General features: G+C 40.4%; 1 protein-coding gene across 1 annotated transcript in view; it reads left to right on the forward strand.

Annotated features, from left to right (window-relative positions):
* The window catches only part of LOC104468920 (proprotein convertase subtilisin/kexin type 5-like), a gene marked incomplete at its 5' end in the record, with an annotated part of 89,688 nt that overhangs the window by 25,718 nt on the left and 42,634 nt on the right, over nt 1-21,336 (forward strand). Inside the window, 2 exon segments of the mRNA XM_010083210.1 lie at nt 2,708-2,808; nt 12,615-12,718. Coding sequence (XP_010081512.1) covers nt 2,708-2,808; nt 12,615-12,718 — 205 coding nt within the window.

Genomic DNA, 21,336 nt, shown 5'->3' on the forward strand with positions numbered 1-21,336 from the left:
AAATATTTACTGAGTGAAAGAGAGAGATAAGGGTCCTTAGTTCAAACTGCTGCCACAACATCCACTTAGAACGTGGGAGACAACGTTGCCGAATAAAGAGATGTCATGGTTTATTGTGCTTCATATCTGTAGCTACAGGACAATAAAAACGCTATGGAAGTGTGTTCTCCCAGAGGATGAGAAACACAGATAGCACAATGCAGTGTACTTTTCACTGTATTGAGAGAGGCTGTTTCTTAAGGAAAAGTTCTGAGGATGCTTCTGCCTGCCTGAGCTCCTGTAGGCTTTACTGCCCTTCGGTCCCCTGAGGAAGGTGCCTGCTGCACCACTTTTTTTCCAGGGGACAATGCACCAGGCTACAAAAGAGTATGTATTAGTCCCTTTTTTCTGCCCTCTCTTTTTCCTGGCCTGCCTTCCACTCCTCGCCACAGCACTGACCAGTGTTTTTCCAAATGGGATACCTGAATCTCATATGTCTCTGTTTGTGTGCATGTCGTCGTTCCCCTGAGGAAGGTGCCTGCTGCACCACTTTTTTTCCAGGGGACAATGCACCAGGCTACAAAAGAGTATGTATTAGTCCCTTTTTTCTGCCCTCTCTTTTTCCTGGCCTGCCTTCCACTCCTCGCCACAGCACTGACCAGTGTTTTTCCAAATGGGATACCTGAATCTCATATGTCTCTGTTTGTGTGCATGTCGTCGTGAAAAATCACTACTTGCATTTGTGCATACAGGCAGCGTAGTGTTAGGGCTGTTCCTGCTGCAGTTTCATCTCTTAATATTGTCAGGGCATTTATGGAATTAGCATGCATAGTTTTTCCAACACCATTAATTTTCATTGTCTAAATTAATACACAGTTAATAGGAGGGAAAGCAACAAATAAATAAATTATATGAACATTTTGTTTATGAGGTTCAACTTTTAGCTGACGACAGGTAAAAGAAATTGTTTAACAAGGTGTGCATTAAATAATAGCGAAAAAAAGGTTCTTTCTAGACTTCATTATTCTTGAATCTGGCCCTTGGTAAGTTCACTAATTTAAGTATATGACATTATAAATGCCTTAATCCATCTTTTTCAACTTCTAGAAGCTTCCATTTTGTTTCATTTGCTCAGTACTTGCTTTCAACAATCGTTTCCTGGATGCTGCTAGCTCATTCTCTATTAGAAGTCTTTTATGTTAGCTTGCATATGCTTACATGTCGTAAAAACTTTCAGCAGCCTTATGCAAATTGTGTAATATGTATACTACTGAATATGGCTAATAGAAATGTGTGAAAACTATACCTCCTACATGCAGTTGCTTGTATTCTGCCCAGATGGGATGTGTCTGTTTTTTCAGATCGTATTTTGAATATCTTCCAGTTTCAAAGCTAGACAGCCATTTTTACATGCCCTGTGCTTTCTGTGATTTTTCAATCCTCTGATCCTCTTCTCCCATCTTTGTGCATATTCATGTTGCAAATGAAGTATGCTACTAGTGAATTAGGTGAAATGGAGTAATGGAACGGAATAATTCTGTATACTTATGTAAGAAGCTGTGTAAGCAACTTCTCCCCTGCCCCTCAGGCAGGTATCTACAAGTGACTGAATCTCAGGAATAAGCTGAAATGCTGAGAGTAAGCTTTGATGTCACAGGTCATTCACTCTGCTACTGTCATGGAGGCTTCTGTGCTGTGGCCTGCTGTCTGATAGAAAATGTTCTCAAGTCCGCATGGGTTTTTCTTGAGCTTCTGTTGCATGGTAGTGAATTCTTGTCTCTACTACCTTGCTTCTGCCACGAACCTCTTCTTTGGAAAGAAGAGCATAGATTAGAATCACTTTAGATTAACGTTGCCTGAAAGAAGCAGACTTTAGAATAAACACATTTTTGTATGTGATAGTAATATCGTACAGAAAGAATCTGAATAAAATTCATTATGAGATAGGAACGTCCTAACATTAAGTAGAAGTCTGTACATCTAGTTGGTATTGCACATTGTAGTTTATACATCCACTTAGATTGCATATAAAAAATTGTGGCAGCATATAATTAACCAATACAGAACAATTTAAAGCTGCAAATGATAAATTGGCTGGTGATGTCTAGGACAAATTTGTAATTACATCAGGATTTTCCAATGAATTGTTGCTTAATTCCATGTGAATTATTGCATAAGGCATGAAGGAAGGATTAAACACGGTACTTAGCATGAGCCCAACTGTATTCTATTCTTTCACATACTTCCAGTGTGACTTCAGACAGACTAATTAACCCCTCTGTAACTCTCTTACAGTCTCTAAAATGGGTATAACCAGCCTGTATATAGGGAGCACTGTAAGATTTCAGTCATTCCTGTTTGTAAAGCACTTTGAGATTCTTAGATGGAAAGTGCTCTTTAAGTGCAAATAGAAGAGCAGAGTTCTAACCGTGCATTTTTAAAACTCTCTGCGTGTTTTTCTAATTTACAAGTCTTTTTGTTGATCATGCCATGAAAAAAATGGAGACTAGCTTGTTTTCAGTGCGATACAGAAAACACTTCTCCAAGTTAACAAGTGACTTCAAGCTCAGAACATGTAACGTCATGTATTCAGACACCTTATTTTTTGCCTTTTCTTGCAATGAAAGAAGGAAATACCCTTCATGTACAGGTGACTCATTCAAGCAAATGAAACCTGTTCTGATTTCTGAAGCTGTGTTCTAAATTTCACACATTCAATTTCTTCCAGATCACCACAGACCTGAGGCAGCGTTGCACAGACAGCCATACTGGAACCTCAGCCTCTGCACCTATGGCTGCAGGCATCATTGCACTGGCACTGGAAGCAAAGTAAGATCTGAGTTATACTCTGGAAAAAAAAAATTAAGCATATGAAAAGATCTTTCTCACTCATCCAGCACCTTTATCCAGGGATCTCAAAGTGCTTTGGAAACTTTGTTGTAGTAATTTACAGTACACTTCCGAGGGCAGGAAAGATTCACATGCGTATTTCACGTGCAGGAAAGCTGACACTGTGGAAATGACAACAGACTACTCACTGTTGAAATTACTTGAAATGGTGTTGAGCGTAGGTAGTTTCCACTAAGTGCCATACGGGATCCTCACAATGTCTCACGGTACCCTCACAGTGCTGCCCAGATCTGCTGTACTCTGCAGGCTACTGTAGGTTGCCTCTTGCTTTCATCGGGGCTCCTTGTAGCGGTGACAGTTCTTGAACATTGAGGAGGGTTTTGGGACAGTGTTAGGCAACCATGAACAGAAATTAATGTAGTAGAAAAATAGAAATTCTCAACTTCTACATGCTGACACAGGTCTGTTTTTTTCTAATCGTTTAGGTTCCTTGGCTGTAAACAACATGGATATTGTAGCTCCAAAGTCCTTTTACATTCAGCTCAGAAAAGTTTCTGTCTTACAAGCATTTTCTCAGCTGCAGGATTTTGTTCTTTGTGTCTAATATATATCTTTATTGTGCTTTATGGAGCAGCAGAAATACTGGAGATTTATCAAGTAAATCAAAACCTTTTGCATTACTTTATGCTGTGCTGGATAGAATTTGCAGGTCTAACGTGGAATGCTCTACCCCAAACACTGCTTGAAATCAAATGTTTCTAAGTGCTAGGAGATTGATTCTATTAAATTCTGAAGAAAACCAGTTTCCTCTGTGAGCAGCCAGCTCCTTTGAAGGGAGTAAAAGATTTGCAAACAATAGTAATTTCAAATTGTATGTAATTCATAGCAGCAGAATTATGTTTTCATCTTTAATTATGCTTTTTTGAGGAAGCCATGGGCCAGTATATGACCTCTTGCCTGCCTACTGATTTGAACACTACATTGAGCTGGTTTTTCCAACTGGGATCTGCTCCTGAAATCCTGGCAACAAATTGTTTTGGGATAGTGATCTGCTTACTACCTCAGTTTCAAATAACGTGAACGTATCTTTTTTCTGAATTGCATTTTCAGTCCAGTATTTGAGTATCAAGTGGATGTTTTCCTTCAGAAACCAAAGAAGTGTAACTGAGTTTCAGACTGCTTGTTTGGAGCCCCCGAGGGTCCCAGAACTGTAGATATGCAGCCCAGAAAGCCAAACGTATCCTGGGCTACATCAAAAGAAGCATTAGCAGCAGGTCGAAGGAGGTGATTCTCCCCCTCTACTCTGCTCTTGTGAGACCCCACCTGGAGTATTCCATCCAGCTCTGGGGCCCCCCAACTGTTGGAATAAGTCTAGAGGAGAGCCACAAAGATGGTCAGAGGGCTGAAGCACCTCCTGTATGAGGACAGGCTGGGAGAGTTGGGGTTGTCCAGCTTGGAGAAGAGAAGGCTTCAAGGAGACCCAATAGCAGCCTTCCAGTACCTGAAGGGGGCCTACAGGAGAGATGGGGAGGCACTCTTTATCAGGGAGTGTAGTGAGAGGACAAGGGTAATGGGTATAAGCTGAAAGAGGGCAGATTTAGATTAGATATTAGGAAGAATTTTTTTTCCTGTGAGGTTGGTTAGACACTGGAACAGGTTGCCCAGAAAATCTGTGGATGCCCCATCCCTGGAGGTGTTCAAGGCCAGGCTGGATGAGGCTTTGAGCAGCCTGGTCTGGTGGAAGGTGTCCCTGCCCATGGCAGGGGGGTTGGAACTTGATAATATTTAAGGTCCTTTCCAACCCTACCCATTCTGTCATTCCTTTGGAGAAGCCAAATTTTTAAAAAATCTTATATTGCTGGTGGAAGAATACATTATTACATCCCCAAGTGAGCTGCATGCTCCACTATCTGTAAGCCAATGCATGTTTTCAAAGCCATGGTATATAAACTGCAGTTACACTGGTAAGAAGTTGCACCTGAAATTGAAGTATTAATCTGCTGTATTTCTGCAGTGTGCTATAGTCAGTGGTATAGCTTTGGAGAGAGTCTGTTTTCCTCCATGATTCTCTTCACGTGAGCTGCATACTTCATTTGTCTTTGGTTACATGAAACCAAGGCTAGAACAACATAGTGCTGTGAAGACCTAGAGAATTTCAGTGAATTGTGATACTGGCAATCTATTCAGAACAGTGACAATGCACTGCATCCTTCTAAAAAGCAGTATAACTGAGTGTAATCACTGAGGTGAAAGGAAAATGGAGTCCGCATTGCACAGGGCAAGAGTGTCAGAGGAAGATACTTTGGATTTCTGAAAACAGATACTTGCAATACCTCCCCTATCGCCTGTCTGGCAAGGGGCAGTTTTTCTCGTAGAGAACATATTTTTGTGTCATCAAAATTATGAGGAGTTCGGTTGTTCATAAATATGGTCAGAGGCTGAAGGTGATGAGACAGTTCAGGCGAACTGTGGAAGTGCTGTCAAGTGACCTCCATACCTAGGCTTCCAGTGTAAGAGGAGAGGTTATCATCTGAGTCCATCAGCTTTAGCTAGGTCTTTCCTCCATTGATTGACTGCCTGTTATAAAAGGGGACACTAGAGTGTGTTAGTGAGAAATCTTCTTGTGAATCTTTTAATTTGTGGAGTGGTTTTAAAATAATGTTCTTAATGGTTAAATATTTGAAAAACATAAACATATATGTGTCTAATTCAGAACTTGTATTTCTCTTGAGCTTTAACAACCTGCACCACTTACGCAATTTCAGTTATTATCTTGAGATTGACTTGGAAGTATTTTCCTGAATTCAAGTTGTCCAGTGTTTCTTCCCATTTTAAGGTCCTGCTTTCAGTTACGTGTAACTTTGCCAAAGAATAATCGTTCAGTCTGAAATTTTCCATGTAACTTGCTTTAAAAAGGTTTTAAGAAAATTCCATCCAGACATTTCTTAAACTCAGTCTAGTTTAAGAAAAAAAAAAAAAAAGTTTGACTGTGATCATTTTTAACCTTTTCATTGAGTTTTTACTGTGTCTGTACTTTGGAGCAGCAGCTAGAAATAGAACAAGTGGATCGCCATTGTGCTGGTGCCAGGGCAATGCTTTTTACTTTCATAAGCTTTTCAAAAATCTCAGTTGGCATGTGCTCAGATGAGAGTTTTAAGAGTTTGGCAGCTCTCCTCCCTGTAGTTTCTTGGTTCTCCAGGTGTTCCTCAGCCTCAGCTTTTAGAGACTGGTTAGGGTTGTCTCTGAAGTTGCTCTTAGGGGTGCTGCTGGCTGTTCACCTTAAGAGCAGGAAGCCACTTGTGTTCTTGCAGTGCGAGGAAAACGAGGAAGGTGGAAGGAGCAGATTTGCTGGATTGCAGTCTTTGTGCAGTCTTTCTTTTGGTTTCCTTATGCCTCAGTGTTGTAGCTCAACTATATTAAAAGTGATCAGTATCACTGCACTTGGCAGATAGGTCAAATCAATAGCCTGGGTACCACACTAACCACAACTGCCTGCATCAACCTAAGGTAATGTAAGACTTCTCCTCATGCACAGTCACAACTGGTTCTAAAACTGGCAGCTGACCTAAGGTTTTTGTTGCTATTTCTTCCGTGCTGCTGTCCCTCAGCGGACTGTGCACACTGTCTTTTAGGTGGTCCCATTTCATTCTTCCTCTGGAGAAGGTACAATAAGGGATGTGGTTCAAGTACCTCCCTCTCAAGGGACTTCTCCTCAGAAGGTCATCATTATCAACCTGCGGTTGGGCCACTGATTGTTTTGTTTTTGGCACTTAGGATTTTCTGTCTCTGGGAAAAACATGATATTCTGTAGGCTCTGGGTCTGCCACCACTGTGTGGACTGCAGATTTGACACAGGTACACCAGAACAGCATGGCTGGTGGACGTATCACTGCTTCTACTGCTGTTCATCTAAAGGAATATATCTGTCACGTCATAGCACAACTTGTCTATATTCTATCCTAAAAAACAATATGGAGATAACCCAAAAGATGGTTGTAGCCAACCTTCAAACACTAACTCATGAAGAAACTAGGATGCATTGTAAAAGCTGTGGAGATGCTGCACAAATATAAACTGAATTACATAAAGTAGAGCCAGACATAAACTGAGGAAGGTTATGTTGTACAAGCAAATGCTATTACCTTGAAAAGATGTTCAAAAAGCTATAGCTTTGAATGGAAGATTCTGATATTGTAGAATTTGTCAATTTGAGACATTTACGATCAATATGTTTAAAATATGAGTGATGTACTGAAGGTAGTGACTGTTGAAATGAACAGATCCAGTGTGCCTTTCCACAGTGAAACTTGACGAGTATCAGAACACTTCAGAATGTAATTGGTTTAAATTATGTTCTTAATGACTTTTAGTCCAGAATATGTTTTCAGATGTGTACCCCTGCTCTTTTTATGTCCAGTACCTAAATTAAGCTATTAATGGAAAAAGAGGAGGAATGTGACAATTAGTGTAAAACGCTACTGAGAACAATTTTGATGCTATAAAGATATTTTCCCAAAATTTCATTAACTGTACATCTCTTTAGGCAGAGGTCTATTGCATGTGCCATTAACACTGATAATTACTGACCTTTGACTTACAGTATTTTCAGTTGCCATTAATTTTTTTAAGGGATTGTCATCTTTAGACAGGTTTGGGTTTCTTTCAAAGGGACCTCACTCGATAAAATACAAATCAGAAATTAGCAGGAGAAATGGCAAATTTCTGAGAAGCAATCTGGAACCTGGAAAAGAAGTGTGAGCAAAGAAGGAACTGAGAGCTAACTCTGAAGTAACGAAATGGTTTTGTTTGATACACTGCTTGAATGAACAGTAGCTTATCAAGTAAGAAAATTAAAAGACCACTAGAGCAGAAACTTAAGTTTACAGAGAAGAGCTACATGCTGATCAGCAAGCACATAATATTCTTTACTTTTCTATCAAGAAGTTAATAGTATTATGTGCAGCATGTGTGACAATTACAACCTATAATGGTGTCACAGACATGTTAAAAACATGTGTTTTGTATGTCCATGCGTATGCATGACTGGATTGTTAAACACTGGCATCCACTTTTGTGTCTTCTTATTTTCAGTAATTAAATTATTATGGTGTAGACCGCTTAGACACCTAAGCACGGGATAAGCACAACAATTAGAGGCTATCTTCATATCTTATCCCTCTAAAAATTCTGTGCTGCAGCAGGCATCTTCACTCTGACTCTTTATGCAACCTGGGAAAGAAAAATGTGTCCCATTAACATAGCTAATATTCCTGTCCATGGAGCTATATATTGGAGTCATCAGGACAGGTAGTAGGGTTGTAGATCTCATGGGACAATTTGGCTGATCTGTAAGTGACGGGAATGTGTGAATAAACCAGGCAACTATTTCTCATGTTTTGTTTATAAATTTATCGTAAAGCCCTTACGGGTGGCATTATGCAGAAATTAGCAATGAAAATTATCTCCTGCTGCTCTACAAGATGTCTAGGGCATGGAGACTCCTTTTTATAGCAATAATTATCCATATCTGTTCTCTCATAGCCAGGATTTCCAAAGGTTATTTGATACTTCCAAACTGAATCAGGGTCCTCTTCTTAATGCACCCTGTGATATTGTGTTTTTTCCTTCATTCTTTGGAGAAAAGTTTATTGTATTCCTCCAGCAACTCTCATCAGACTCTGCTATTTTGGCAAGAAATATTTTTTTCAGACCTTTGTCACATTCAAATTGCTGGTTATGAAGATAATGTAGCACTCATTATTCATGTTGCTAACCATAACATTTTGCTAAAAAAAAACAGACCCTATTTGTTTGTTACAATGAGTGATATTTTTTCCTAATTTTCTGTCTTGCACCAGTTTTTTATTCCGAGCAGTTATTTTTGTCACAGTATCGTTATATAAAAGGATAGAGCTTGAATTCTTTACTGCTTCCAGGATTAGCCCAGTTGTGACTTGGGAGACTACTTGTGGAATGAAGAAATCAGATATGGCCAAAAATTATGGCCTACTGTTTCTAAGCAGCCTGTTTAAAGATAGTTAAATCTTAAATTAATATTAATGTAATATAATTTAATAAATTTGTCCCATTTCACTTTTTCTCATTTACCTTGTTGCGTAAACTTTTTGAGAAGTCTGAAGGAAGAGGGCTACCGTAGAGTATAACTATTGGTTAAGGACACAACATTCATTATTTTTTGGCTGCTCTACAAGCACTTTTGTATGTCATTGTTCTCACTTCTGCTTATTCTGGTTTGATTTTGAGTATTGTCTGCTATTTGTAATCCCAAGGCAATTTCAGATGAGACATTGAAAAAAACTTTTCTGGAAGGAAACTGCCCATATTTTGAAATCAATCCATTATCAAGCAGAGTTAGTACTGTTCTTGTTAATGCATTTGTTCATTTCAAGATGTTTAGCCATTAATTCTTCTGAGATTAATCAAGTGGTAAAACAATTAACATCTCAATGACATCTTGTCTGGATCTGGGGCCCACATGGCTAGCAAACAACTGTTTACTCATTTAGGATTCAATTTTGACATGTTTTACAAATATTTGACCAATTCTCTGATTTTTCCAGATGTTTTAAAATTGGCTGCTACACTATCTTCTTTTAAAAAACCCAAAACAAAAAAATCCCTCTTCTTTCTCCAAATTATCTGCTATTTTGATATCACTCCAGTTTCTTTCTTCTTTTTTTCCTTTTTTTTGTTAAAGTTTCTGAAAAAAAAAATATGGTCAAACAATCGCAAGCCTATTTTTTAAAAATTAGGTGTCTATTGTAGAGAGAAAAATTCAATTTGTCAATAGCTCAGTTCTTACTATACTGAAGGTCCTATAATAGGCTACAGAAATTGTTTTGAATATTGTTCTTATGCTGTTATATCTCTTAGATATAAAAATACCCAAACTTCCATTACTTGAGAAGAAAACATAAAAATCTCATGAATAAAACAGTAAGCAAGCAGATTTGGAGGTTGCATAGGAGACAGATTGATTTAACTATATACCATGTCATGTCCTGGAAATCAGACCTTTGATCAAGGTTTTCTGCCCCAGAAATTCTTGCATTATTTTTTATGATTAGATAAGGCTGGTAGATACAACAGTGAATGGCACAGTTTTCAAGATTCTGAGACATAATCTCATTTGCTGACTGAGCAAGTAAGTGCAATTTGTGAGAGGTTAGAATTATCAAGTGAAGACGACTATATCTTTAGATCCTTTATCTAGGCATAGTTAGATCCACTATTAGATCCATCGTTCCTCTTTAAATAATCATTTGACTGTGCCTTATCTTGAACCTCTGCTTTGGAAGTTGAGAGTGTTTTAGTGCCTTATTTTTCACCTGTAGTATGGACAGCTTTCTTTATAGAATAACAGATTGTTTAGATTCCAGATTATAAAGAATGCAGCTCTTGGGATTCCCGGAGGTCTTCCTGAAGGCCTGAAACATGTTTTTCTAAGACTTTACACAGGCTCCCAGTGAAATTCCTGAGCCAGTATAAAATCATATTGAGTTTTTTTTCTTGAAGTATGTTACGTGACTGTCCAAGCATATCCTGTCTTACAAACCCTTTGTGCTCCTTACATTCCATTACTTTTTTTAACTTTTTTTCAGTCATTTTTACCAGCTCAGGTGGATAAACAATTACTCATTCTAGTCCAACACAGTTGTCTAGTGTGAGAAATTCCACTTGAAGAAAAAGAATGTATCTATGGGCATATTAGTGCTTTAATAAATGCTCAGGGACAGAAGACACCAGCTGTCCTTAAAAATAATGGAATAATTCAAACATGGAAATACCTTTCTATCTTGCAGACAAAAACACAGAGAAATTAAATGGCTACGTGAGTGAATGTCCTATATGTCCCAAGTTTTTCTCTCCTGTGTGAAATTATGGACCATGATTCTGAAACTGGTTTCATTTTCAATAATTCCACCAATGCAGGTGAACTTAAATTGGTTATTACCCATGAGTATATGTCTACATGCACACAGAGGATGGGGTAGGAGCAAGTTTTTCTATAAACGAATTTACTGCAGGTTGGCAATACCTTTTGCATCCTTACTGCCTTCTCCTAAAGCAGCAGCTTGTGGAAGCTGGAATTCGTCCCCTGAAAACCTGAACTGATGCATCTTGAAGGAGAAAGAAGGTGCTCATTTTTTTAATAGATTAGCAGATATATTCACTGATTGCTTCCTAATATATTGATTTCAGCTCACAGGATAAGCAGGATTCTACTTCCATATTTAAGTACCATAAAGTGCTGATTACTCAAGTATTTCCAAAAATATATTATTTTGACAAATTCTGGAACATGTGAAACAATGTGTGCAGGATGCCAATCCACACAACGTTCATTTGTGTACATCAAACAGACAGATGATTGAGATTTTTCTGTGTCTTCCACAAGATATTTCTCCATGTTTGTTGTTATCCTGTGTCTGCTTTCCAAGGAAATTTCTCATTGAAATTTCTCGTAACTTGACTATCAGTCAGTTTAAGAGTGTAGAGTTGCTCCATGTGATGACAATGTCGCACTCACCCCAGAGAGTAGCCCATTCACAATCACCCATGGGTTGACCTTCCCCACACTCTTGTAGCTGTTGCCTTGCTGTAGTTTCTACCTGCAAGTGGAAGCAGACCCAAGTGAAAAGATAAGTGCTGCGAATAAGTGACTTGTCTGCCAGCCCAAGTGACTTCTAGGTCTGAGAGACAAAAGAGCATGTGTTAAGGAACTGAACCAAGATTTCCCAGGCTTTCAATGACTACCTAGTCCTGGACAGTGTAGACAGCCAATGCTGGGTCTGATAAACTTCACAGTGGTCCATCTTCATCATTACAACTGAGTGGAGTTTTGCAATGAGTGGAATAAGGGCTCAGTTTATAATTCCCTCTACTGAACTGCATTTTGAAATGAAATATTCTTCATCTTCTTACAGATGACAGAAAAAATCAGAAATTGGAAGGAGAATGAAAAATTACCCCAATGATAGCCATGCACCGTTAGACTGTCTTCTAAGAAAGAAATTCTCCTTAGGATGGATCTAAGAGAAATGAGAAAACAATACTCCCCAAAGATTTTCTCTAGTTGTCCAAGATAAATGCGTATTAATGTCATAGTGAGGATGCAGGGGCATTTTGTTTCACCTTCCCAGTGGACAGATTATTAGGGATCCCTTAAAGGAATACACATCTCTGCAATCAGGCACTTGCTTTGTAACTATTCAGATTCAGTGCTGGCTGCTAGGTCTCACTGAAGACAACACATAGAACCTCAGTGAATTCCAAGACCGAGGGTAATAGACAAATTAATAGCAGCAGGAGCACTTGAAATAGCTTCAACGGGAGCTGAAAGTCCAAAGGAATTTGACAGCTTGAGCATGAAGTTAGTAAGATTTAGTAGAATTTTTCAGCAAGCCAACATTTTGCCTTTTTTTACTTTGCACTGGTCAACGCACATAACATAGAGTAGTTGATGGTCATACAAATTACCTCTGTGTGAAACATATTCCTTCATCTACCCTTAAGTTTTATATAATAGAATATTATCATATGTCATTATAGTCAGCTTAATGCAAACCTCCCAGATGTATACATAATTTCTTGTAGTAATTCTGTAAAATTAGAACACATCCTTTTGAGTGGAGCAAAGGAAAGCAGAGAAAAGAAATGAGGGTTGTTTTGGTTTGAATATTTTTTAGCTTACAGGACCTGGTATCCCTACATTCTGGTAAAATATGTCTGATCTGTGGCTTTTGTCTTTCACTTTTTTATAGTCCATTTCTGACCTGGAGAGACATACAGCATATTATTGTCAGGACTTCACGCGCAGGACATCTGAATGCTAACGACTGGAAAACCAATGCGGCTGGTTATAAGGGTGAGAGCTTCCTTTCTTCTTTGCCATCAGAGGAAATGCCTTACTTGATGTTTTTGATGAAGAAATAATCTCAAGTAGTTTGTTTGACCCTATGTTGTGCATAGTTTTGAGACCTTTCAGGCTCAAACTGAAGGTGCCTATCTTCTCTTTTATAAGGAAAACCTCTTAAAATAAGTAAACCCAAAACCAGCAGCTACAAAATGCATTGGCCGGTTCTTAGTCCCGTTCACTCCTATTTCGTGCACTGCTGGCAGAAAAATAAGTATATTGCTGGTTTTTTAATTTTTCCTTGTGTATCAGTGTTGTGATTAAATAGTCTAGAGTTGAAGATAACAGCAGTTTCTGGATTCAGACCGTGTTTTCATTCAGAATTGCTAAGAATTTTGATTTATAATGACAAAACAGTATTTTCAAATTTCTGGTTTGTGTGGTGTACCCTACATTATTTATATTTAAGATTTCTGTCAACAAAGCTATGAGGACTTTTAATGGGACAGAATTCCTACTATCCAGGCAGCTGTCCTGTAGGTTTCTAAAATTTTGTACAGTCTTGTAATTTTGTATTAAAGCTACATCTTTTTATCTTTCTCTTGTCTTTTCTAATGCAAGTAGAGGTAAAGATTTGTGCCGTTAAATCAGATATATATTTTTAGGATGGGTTAAAATTGGACCTTGAATCCATACAATGTCATATTTCAACACAGATTGCCTTCTGATTCCTGTTCACTAAATTCTTACTGCTTTAAGTTTGGATTGCATCTGAAAAAAAACCCAGAATGGCTTATTTCTGATTCCCTTTTCATGGGAAGTCCACCCAAGATCGCAGTACATCTTTTAAGATGAGATATGAACTGGTTTGTGCTAAGATCTCCTGAAAGAAGAATGTAATATACCAGAACCATCAAATCTTTACCCTCCTTTCACTTTAAAACTGAAGCCTAGCTTTAATCTATTTGAGATCAAGGCACTGCTACTATAGAGCATCTTTAATATATCATTTTGACCTATGACATTTCTGCTGCAATGCAATAGAAACCAAACCAAAAAAACCTTTCATTTTTGGATCCAAACCAGGCTCAGAGGGTAGATACAGAAATGGGTATTTGACTCGAACCCCCTCATCATGTAAAGGTACTGACATTCAAGAGCCTGGTTCTGCCCCATTTACAAGCGCATGCCCACACACAAAAACACATACATGGTGAAAAATAGATACTTCATTAATTGCAATACCATTACAGTATTAGTTACTGTGGAACATTTCTCAGGATTTAAAAAGTTTTGGCAGGAGATTGTGACTTGTACTCTCATTATGTTGGAGCTCTCTGAAATTCAAACAGTGCTTTTCAAGTAGCATAAAGCAGAGCATTTTTTTTCTGTAACTCACTTCCAAATTCTATATTTTTATGTTTTTCCACGTGTTGCCCAAGAGAGGCAAACACCCTGTGAGGCATTTCACAGCAGCTGTCACTCATTATCAAAGAAGAGGTCACACTAACACACGAGCAGTAGCAGCATTGGCAGCAGGACTTGCACTGTTGCACCACTGGAGCCTGCTTATTCTGAATCCTTGGAGCCACATGTTTTTCTGTGCATTGTAGCAGGAAAATCGTGAGAAAGAGGGCTGAAAAGAGGTTTCTCCTCCACTTGTGTAAAATCACAAACATAGATAAGCTCAACTGGTGGACTGGGATTCAGGAAATACAATTCAAGCTGGCAGAGCTCTGCTGTAGATTTCATGGTGGAATTAAAAAAGAGGAAGACAAACTAAGTGCTCAACCTCTGTGGAGCTCAGGAATCAACTTTAACCCAAATAAAAGCACTAGTTTTAACTACATTATTTTGGCAACTTAGGCTCAGCAAATGGTTCCAATAAAAATGCAGCTCTCTCTTTAAACCTCTGTTGGTTTTGGAAGAAGGAGAAGCAAAAGATTTAGATTAAATCACAACATTGAAACCTGAATTCAAAAAGGGGTTTGCACACCGCTGTTCGCAAGACTGAAACAGGTTTTTTACTATTGCACGTGGCAATATTTAGTATAACATTACACTATTATCCTTCACTGTTGCCAAAAGTAACAATTAAAGCATGGTTTTTCATAGATTAATTGCTCTGATCAGACTGTGTTCCTTAAGGAATTGTACCATAGTTTTGTGAATGCAAGATCCATATTTCTTGCACAGCATGTTCTTAACAAAGGAAGGGGTGGAAGTTTGTTGTGGTTTTTTTTAATTAACTAAAGTAATGACAGTCACAAGAAACAATCTGCCTTTTTTCCATGCATACTGGGGAAGAAAGAAAAAAGCAAGGAGAAAGAGAGAGACAGGCTTGCTCCTTTAGAAATGAGAACTGAAAGGGTGGAAACAACAAAAACTTGGAAGAACCTCCCACTCAACAAAGGGCCAGCAAGAGTTGGTAGTTGAAAGTGGGTCAGCATGCCTTTTCAGGGGGCTGTTTTGCTAGGCTGCATGGCAACCCTCTCCCTTGCTATAGTCCCTGGCAGTGTTTTGCCATTGCAGAACACACAGAAGGAGCTCACAGATGTCACTACTGGTTGCAAGATTGCAATTTTTTTCTGTCTTATATTCATCAAAAGAAAGATTGATTCATGAAAAACACTTGAGCCAGCTAGTGATTTACTAAAGCAGTGCCTGTTATTTGTTTGATTCTCTGAGAAGTAAATAACATTCATTAAGTGCATGTCAATAGAATTAACTCAGGAATGGGCAAGAATTATTTCTTGGTAATTTTTTAATTGCTTTTTTGTTGTCAGCCAGCCTGTATTGTTCCTCAGGAACTATTACCTGGTAGTTTCTAAAAGAAAGACTTGAATACTCATTTGGGAATATTCTCTGGTCAGTCAGTTGTACGTATAATTTGTCACTGGATAAAGAGATACATTATACTCAATTTCACTTCAAAATCAGAGGGGTTTTTTATAATGAAAGCAGTTGATTAACTGATTATATGGAAAAATACTAGAGAACATCTGTTTCTGTAAATATATCACAATTGTTGATCTGTTTTTGCTGTGGCAGATTGGTATGCAAAGGCTCCCTATTCTGTCAGTTGTTTGGTCAACAACAGAGCATGGAACTGCATTCACAAAAAGGGAATGCTGCATTAATGCTGACTTGTCTCTAGGTTGAAAGATACAGACGAAACTGCATTTTTAAGTACAATGATCAGATCATCTGAACATCTTTTACCTGTAAGTGAAGTTCCAAATACTGTCAAATTCTGACTCTGGGGAAACAGGCCGTTTGCAGAGAAGGAATACTATTAATTTGCAGAGAGATTCATAGAGAACTTCCTTCACTCTTCCTGGCTCTAAAGTGTAAACAATAACACTTCAATACAAGAAGTGAAGTAAAATGCTACTGAAAGATAAAAGGAAATAAAAACTCTAGCCACCTTTTTTCATTTTCAGGCCATTCCCAGGCCCAGTAGAGGGGACCTGTTTTCTTTCTGCCTTTTGTTTTGTTTTGTTTTGTTTTTCCTGCAGAAGCCAAGTCATCTCATTTGCCAGGGAGTAACAGATTACCAGAGTCATGGCGCATCCCTTTAGGTTAGCCAAAGTATCTGCTGCGTCCACTAGAGACTGACCAGTGGAGAGAACTGATTTTATGGCCTTTTAATATAATTGCTTAATTACAGTATTTAATAAAACTGGTGATTATTCTTGTTGTGAGCAGAGCATTACCAGTCTGGGAGTGAGAAAGAGATGAGCCTTTCTGTGCTCCTAGATAGGAGAGCTAGATTGGCCAGATATAATTTGCTGTAAGGTGACCAGTAGCCAGGCACAAATGCAGAAACCAGCAAGAAAATCTTCACAACAATGTGTACATTTCAGAGAAGACAAATAAACTGTTCATAAACACCCTGCTGCATATTTTCAATAACTTTAAAATTATATTGTCGGGAGCTGGCATAAGACCTTTGAGAAAATCAAGCACTTGTGAATGGGTGTGTCAACCAATCAAAGCTGTTCATCTGTCAAAAGACCTTCCAGTCTTACAGATGCTAACTGATATTTTCACGTGCCATTAGCAACCAGTATCAACTCCTACCCACCCCTAACGCTCACACCCACGGTGCACAGAGCAACTGAAACATAGGCTTTGAATTTGGCTGTGGTAATATCCCAGTTTTGTGTAGCTGGCAATCTGACACCAAACACATGAAGTTGTATTGGTCTTTCTAGGAGTGAGGAAGACTATCCTATGCAAGCTAGACTAATGATTTTTTGTGCATGAAAGATTAAGCTGATATTTTCAGGCAGACAACTTAGAATGCTTTTATAAGTTTCTTCTTCAACTTGTTGACAAATGTGGGCAAATGCCAGCTATGTCACATGTGAATTCTGTCTCTTGCTCTCTCAGGGCTGTGTTGGCTTGAAAGCAGTGTTTCCTCACCAGGAATACTCCTAGTTGCCATGTCTCTCTGCTCTGCTCAGCAGGCCTGTAGCTTCATTGCCAAGCCATGAGACAGAGCTATTTCTGCAGCTCTACACCGTGCAGGGAAACCCTTTAAGCCTGATTTTCTGTCCAAATCCATTAGTCCTTGAAAAAGGCTCCAGCTTAGTAGTGTCACTCTCTAAACCACTGGTGTAATGATAACATCATCAGAAGAATCTGGCATCTGGAGTCCAGACATTAAGCTACAAGTTTTTAAGGTTGTGGGAATTACATTTGTCAAGAAACAACCATATAACATACCATTTCCAAATGTGAGATACACAAACCAGAACCTTACTGAACAAGGTTTTTCATGTAGGCAGTGATGAAGTTGCAATAAGAAGTCGAAGGGCAATCAAAAGGGACTTCAAGGCCTTGGGACAACTGGTTAAGGGATCAGGAGCACAAGCAGTGTCCCTTCCAGATGCAGGGAATGATGAGGGAAGAAACAGAAAGACCCAGCAGATCAATAACTGGCTTTGAGACTAGTGTCACTGGCAGAAGTTTGGGTTTTTTTGATCATGAGTCGGTCTACATAATACCAGGCCTGCTAGCAACATGTGGGGTGCACCTGTCTCAAAAGGGGAAAAGGATCTTTGTGCAGGAGTTAGCAGGGCTCATTGAAAGAGCTTTAAACTTGGTTTGAAGGGGAAAAGGGATAAAAACAGGCTTACTAGAGAAAAACCTGGTGGCAGCATGCCAGTGCTTGAAGGACAGTGTTCTAGCAAGGTCCTCTGATCTGCTCAGCAGTGTGCTGAGTACACTAGAGCACAGTTGAAATGTCCCTGTACTAATGCGTACAGCACCCTAGCCATCTCAGTGGATGCAGGGGATGGAGATCCATGCATCAGCAAAAATGTAAGAGTTGTTCATGTGTTAGAAACCACAGAATGCCTGAGAACAGTCACACAGGAATTGGGCTTCTGCCTCAAAAATGCTGTCAGGATCAATAGTTCAACTGAAGTGTATCTACACCAGCACACACAGCAGCAAACAGGAGGAGCTGGAAGCCATTGTGCAGCAGAAAAACTATGATATAGTTGTCATCATGGAAACATGGTGGGATGACTCACATGACTGGAGTGCTGTAATGGATGGCTATAAACTTAAGAAGTTAGGGTTAAGCGTTTAATGGTAAGAATCAGGGTAAAGGCCAACAAGGCAGATATCATGGTGGGAGCCTATTATAGACGATGCAACAGGAATGAAGAAGCAGATTAAATATTCTGTAAGCAGCTGGGAGAAATCTCACAATTGCTAGCCCTTGCTCTAATGGGGGACCTCAATTTACCAGATGTCTGCTGGAAATACAATACAGCAGAGAGGAAGCAGTCTAAAGACATTCCTGCAGTGTGTGCAAGACAACTTACAGTGTCAACTTCCTGACACTGGTGAGTGAGCCAATGAGGGAAGGTGCCCCACTGGACCTGTTGTTTGCAAACAGAGAAGGACTTGTGGGTGATGTGATGGCTGGAGGCCATCTTGTGCACAGTGATCAAGAAATTATAAAGTTTTCAATTCTTGTAGAAATCAGGAGGGTGTTTAGCAGTACTGCTACCTTGGACTTCCAGAGGGCAGACTTCGGCCTTTTTAGGGGCCTGGTTGTCAGAGTTGCTTGGGATGCAGTCCTGAAGGGCAATGGAGTCCAGGAAGGCTGCACATTCTTCAAGAAGGAAATCTTCAAGGCACGGGGGCAGGCCACCCCTATGTGCCAAAAGATGAGCTGGCAGGGAAGAAGACCAGCCTACCTGAACAGAGAACTTTGGCTGAAACTCAGGAAAAAAAAATGAGTTTGTGACCTTTGGAAGAAGGAGCAGGGAACTCAGGAGGACTACAAAGATGTCATGAGGTTATGCAAGGGGAAAATGACAAGGGCCAAAGATAATCTGGAACTTAATTTGGCTACTGCTGTAAAATAATATAAATACATTCACAAAAAAAGGAGAGCTAAGGAGAATCTCCATCCTTTATTGGATGCAGTGGAAACATAGTGACAAAGGATGAGGAAAAGGCTGATGTACTCAATGCCGTCTTTGCCTCAGCCTGTAATAGTAAGACAAATTGTTCTTAGGGTGCCCAACCCCTAGAGCTGCAAGACAGGAAGCACAATGAAGCCCCCATAATCCAAGGGGGAATGGTTAGCAACCTGCTACACCACCTAAGACACACACAAGTATATGAAGCTGGATGGGATCCACCCAACAGTACTGAGGGAGCTGGTAGAAGTGCTCACCAAACCACTGTCAATCATTTGTCAGCAGTCCTGCCTAACCGGGAGGCCCCAGTTGACTGGAGGTTAGCAAATGTGATGCCCACCTGCAAGTAGGGCTGGAAGGAGGAGCCATGGAGCTCAGGCCTGTCAGTCTGACCTCAGTGCTGGGGAAGGTTATGGAGCAGATCATCTTGAGTGACTGAGCCACCATTGTGCACTCACCACCAAGGCGGGCAACCAGATCCTGAGCTGCATCAAGGGAGCACATCGAGGGAGGTGATTCTGCCCTTCTACTCTGCTCTCATGAGACCCCACTTGGAGTACTGCCTCCAGATCTGGGCCCCCCAGACAGACATCTGCATTTGTCCTTCCAATGCAGGAAGGACATCAAGATGTTGGAGCAGGTCCAGGGGAGGGCCACGAAGATGATCAGAGGGCTGGAGCACCTCCCCTATGAGGACAGGCTGAGAGAGTTGGGGTTGTTTAGCCTGGAGAAGATTCTGGTGAGACCTTAGAGCACCCTTACAGTACTGCAAGGGGGCCTACAGGAAAAATGGGGAGGGACTTTTTACAAGGGCATGCAGTGAGAGGATGAGGGTTAATGGGTTTAAACTGGAAGAGGGCAGCTTTAGGTTAGATATTAGGAAGAAATTTTTCACTGTGAGGGTGGTGAGACACTGGAACAGGTTGCCCAGGGAAGTTGTGGATGCCCCATCCCTGGAGGTGTTCAAGGCCAGGCTGGATGATGCTTTGAGCAACCTGGTCTAGTGGAAGGTGTCCCTGCCCTTGGCAGGGGGGTTGGAACTAGATGATCTTTAAGGTCCTTTCCAACCCAAACCATTCTATGATTCTATGATTCTATGATTCTATGACATCACACAACATATACAGGACAACAAGCTGATCAGGCCCAGTCATTGTGGGTTTATGAAACGTGGGTCCTGCATGATCTAACCTGATCTCCTATGACAACATAGAATCATAGAATCATAGAATCATAGAATGACCCGGGTTGGAAGGGACCTCAAGGATCATGTAGTTCCAACCCCCCTGCCTGGCAGGGCCACCAAACATACACATTTACTAGATCAGGTTGCCCAGGGCCCCGTCCAACCTGGCCTTGAACACCTCCAAGGACGGGGCATCCACAACCTCCCTGGGCAGCCTGTTCCAGGGCCTAACCACTCTCCTAGTAAAGAACTTCCCCCTAACATCCAACCTAAATCTTCCCTCCTTCAACTTGTATCCATTTCCCCTAGTCCTGCTATTGTCGGCCCTTTCAAAGAGTTTACTCCCCTCCTGGGTGTAGATTCCCTTCAGGTATTGAAAGGCTGCAATGAGGTCACCCCGCAGCCTTCTCTTCCCCAGGCTGAACAAGCCTAACTCCCTCAGCCTGTCCTCATAGGGGAGGTGCTCCAGCCCCCTGATCGTCTTCGTGGCCCTCCTCTGGACCCTCTCCAAAATGACCCACTTAGTGGATGAGGGAAAGGCTGTGGATGTTATTTACCTAGTCTTTAGCAAAGACTTTGACAGCATTTCCCGCAGCATTCTCCTGGAAACACTGTCTGCTCATAGCTTGGATGGGTGTAAAAAAACTGGCTGGATGGCTGGGCCCAAAGAGTTGTGGTGAACTCAGTTAAATCCAGCTCCAGCACACAGTATTGGGGTCAGTTCTGTTTAATATCTTTATCAATGATATGGATGAGGGACCAAGTGCACGCTCAGTAAGTTTGCAGATAGCACGATGTTGGGGAAGAGTGTTGATCTGCTTGAGGGTAGAAAGGCTCTACAGAGGGATCAGGACAGGTTGGATCAATGGGCTGAGGCCAGTTGTATAAGATTCAACAAGGCTAAGTGCTGGGTCCTGTGCTGGGGTCACAACAACCCCCTGCAACGCTATAGGCTTGGGGATGAGTGGCTGTAAAGCTGCCCAGCAGAAAATTACCTG

The sequence above is a fragment of the Pterocles gutturalis genome, unplaced genomic scaffold, assembly GCF_000699245.1.
Source record: "Pterocles gutturalis isolate BGI_N339 unplaced genomic scaffold, ASM69924v1 scaffold16505, whole genome shotgun sequence".
In the NCBI taxonomy this organism is placed as follows: Eukaryota; Metazoa; Chordata; class Aves; order Pterocliformes; family Pteroclidae; genus Pterocles; species Pterocles gutturalis.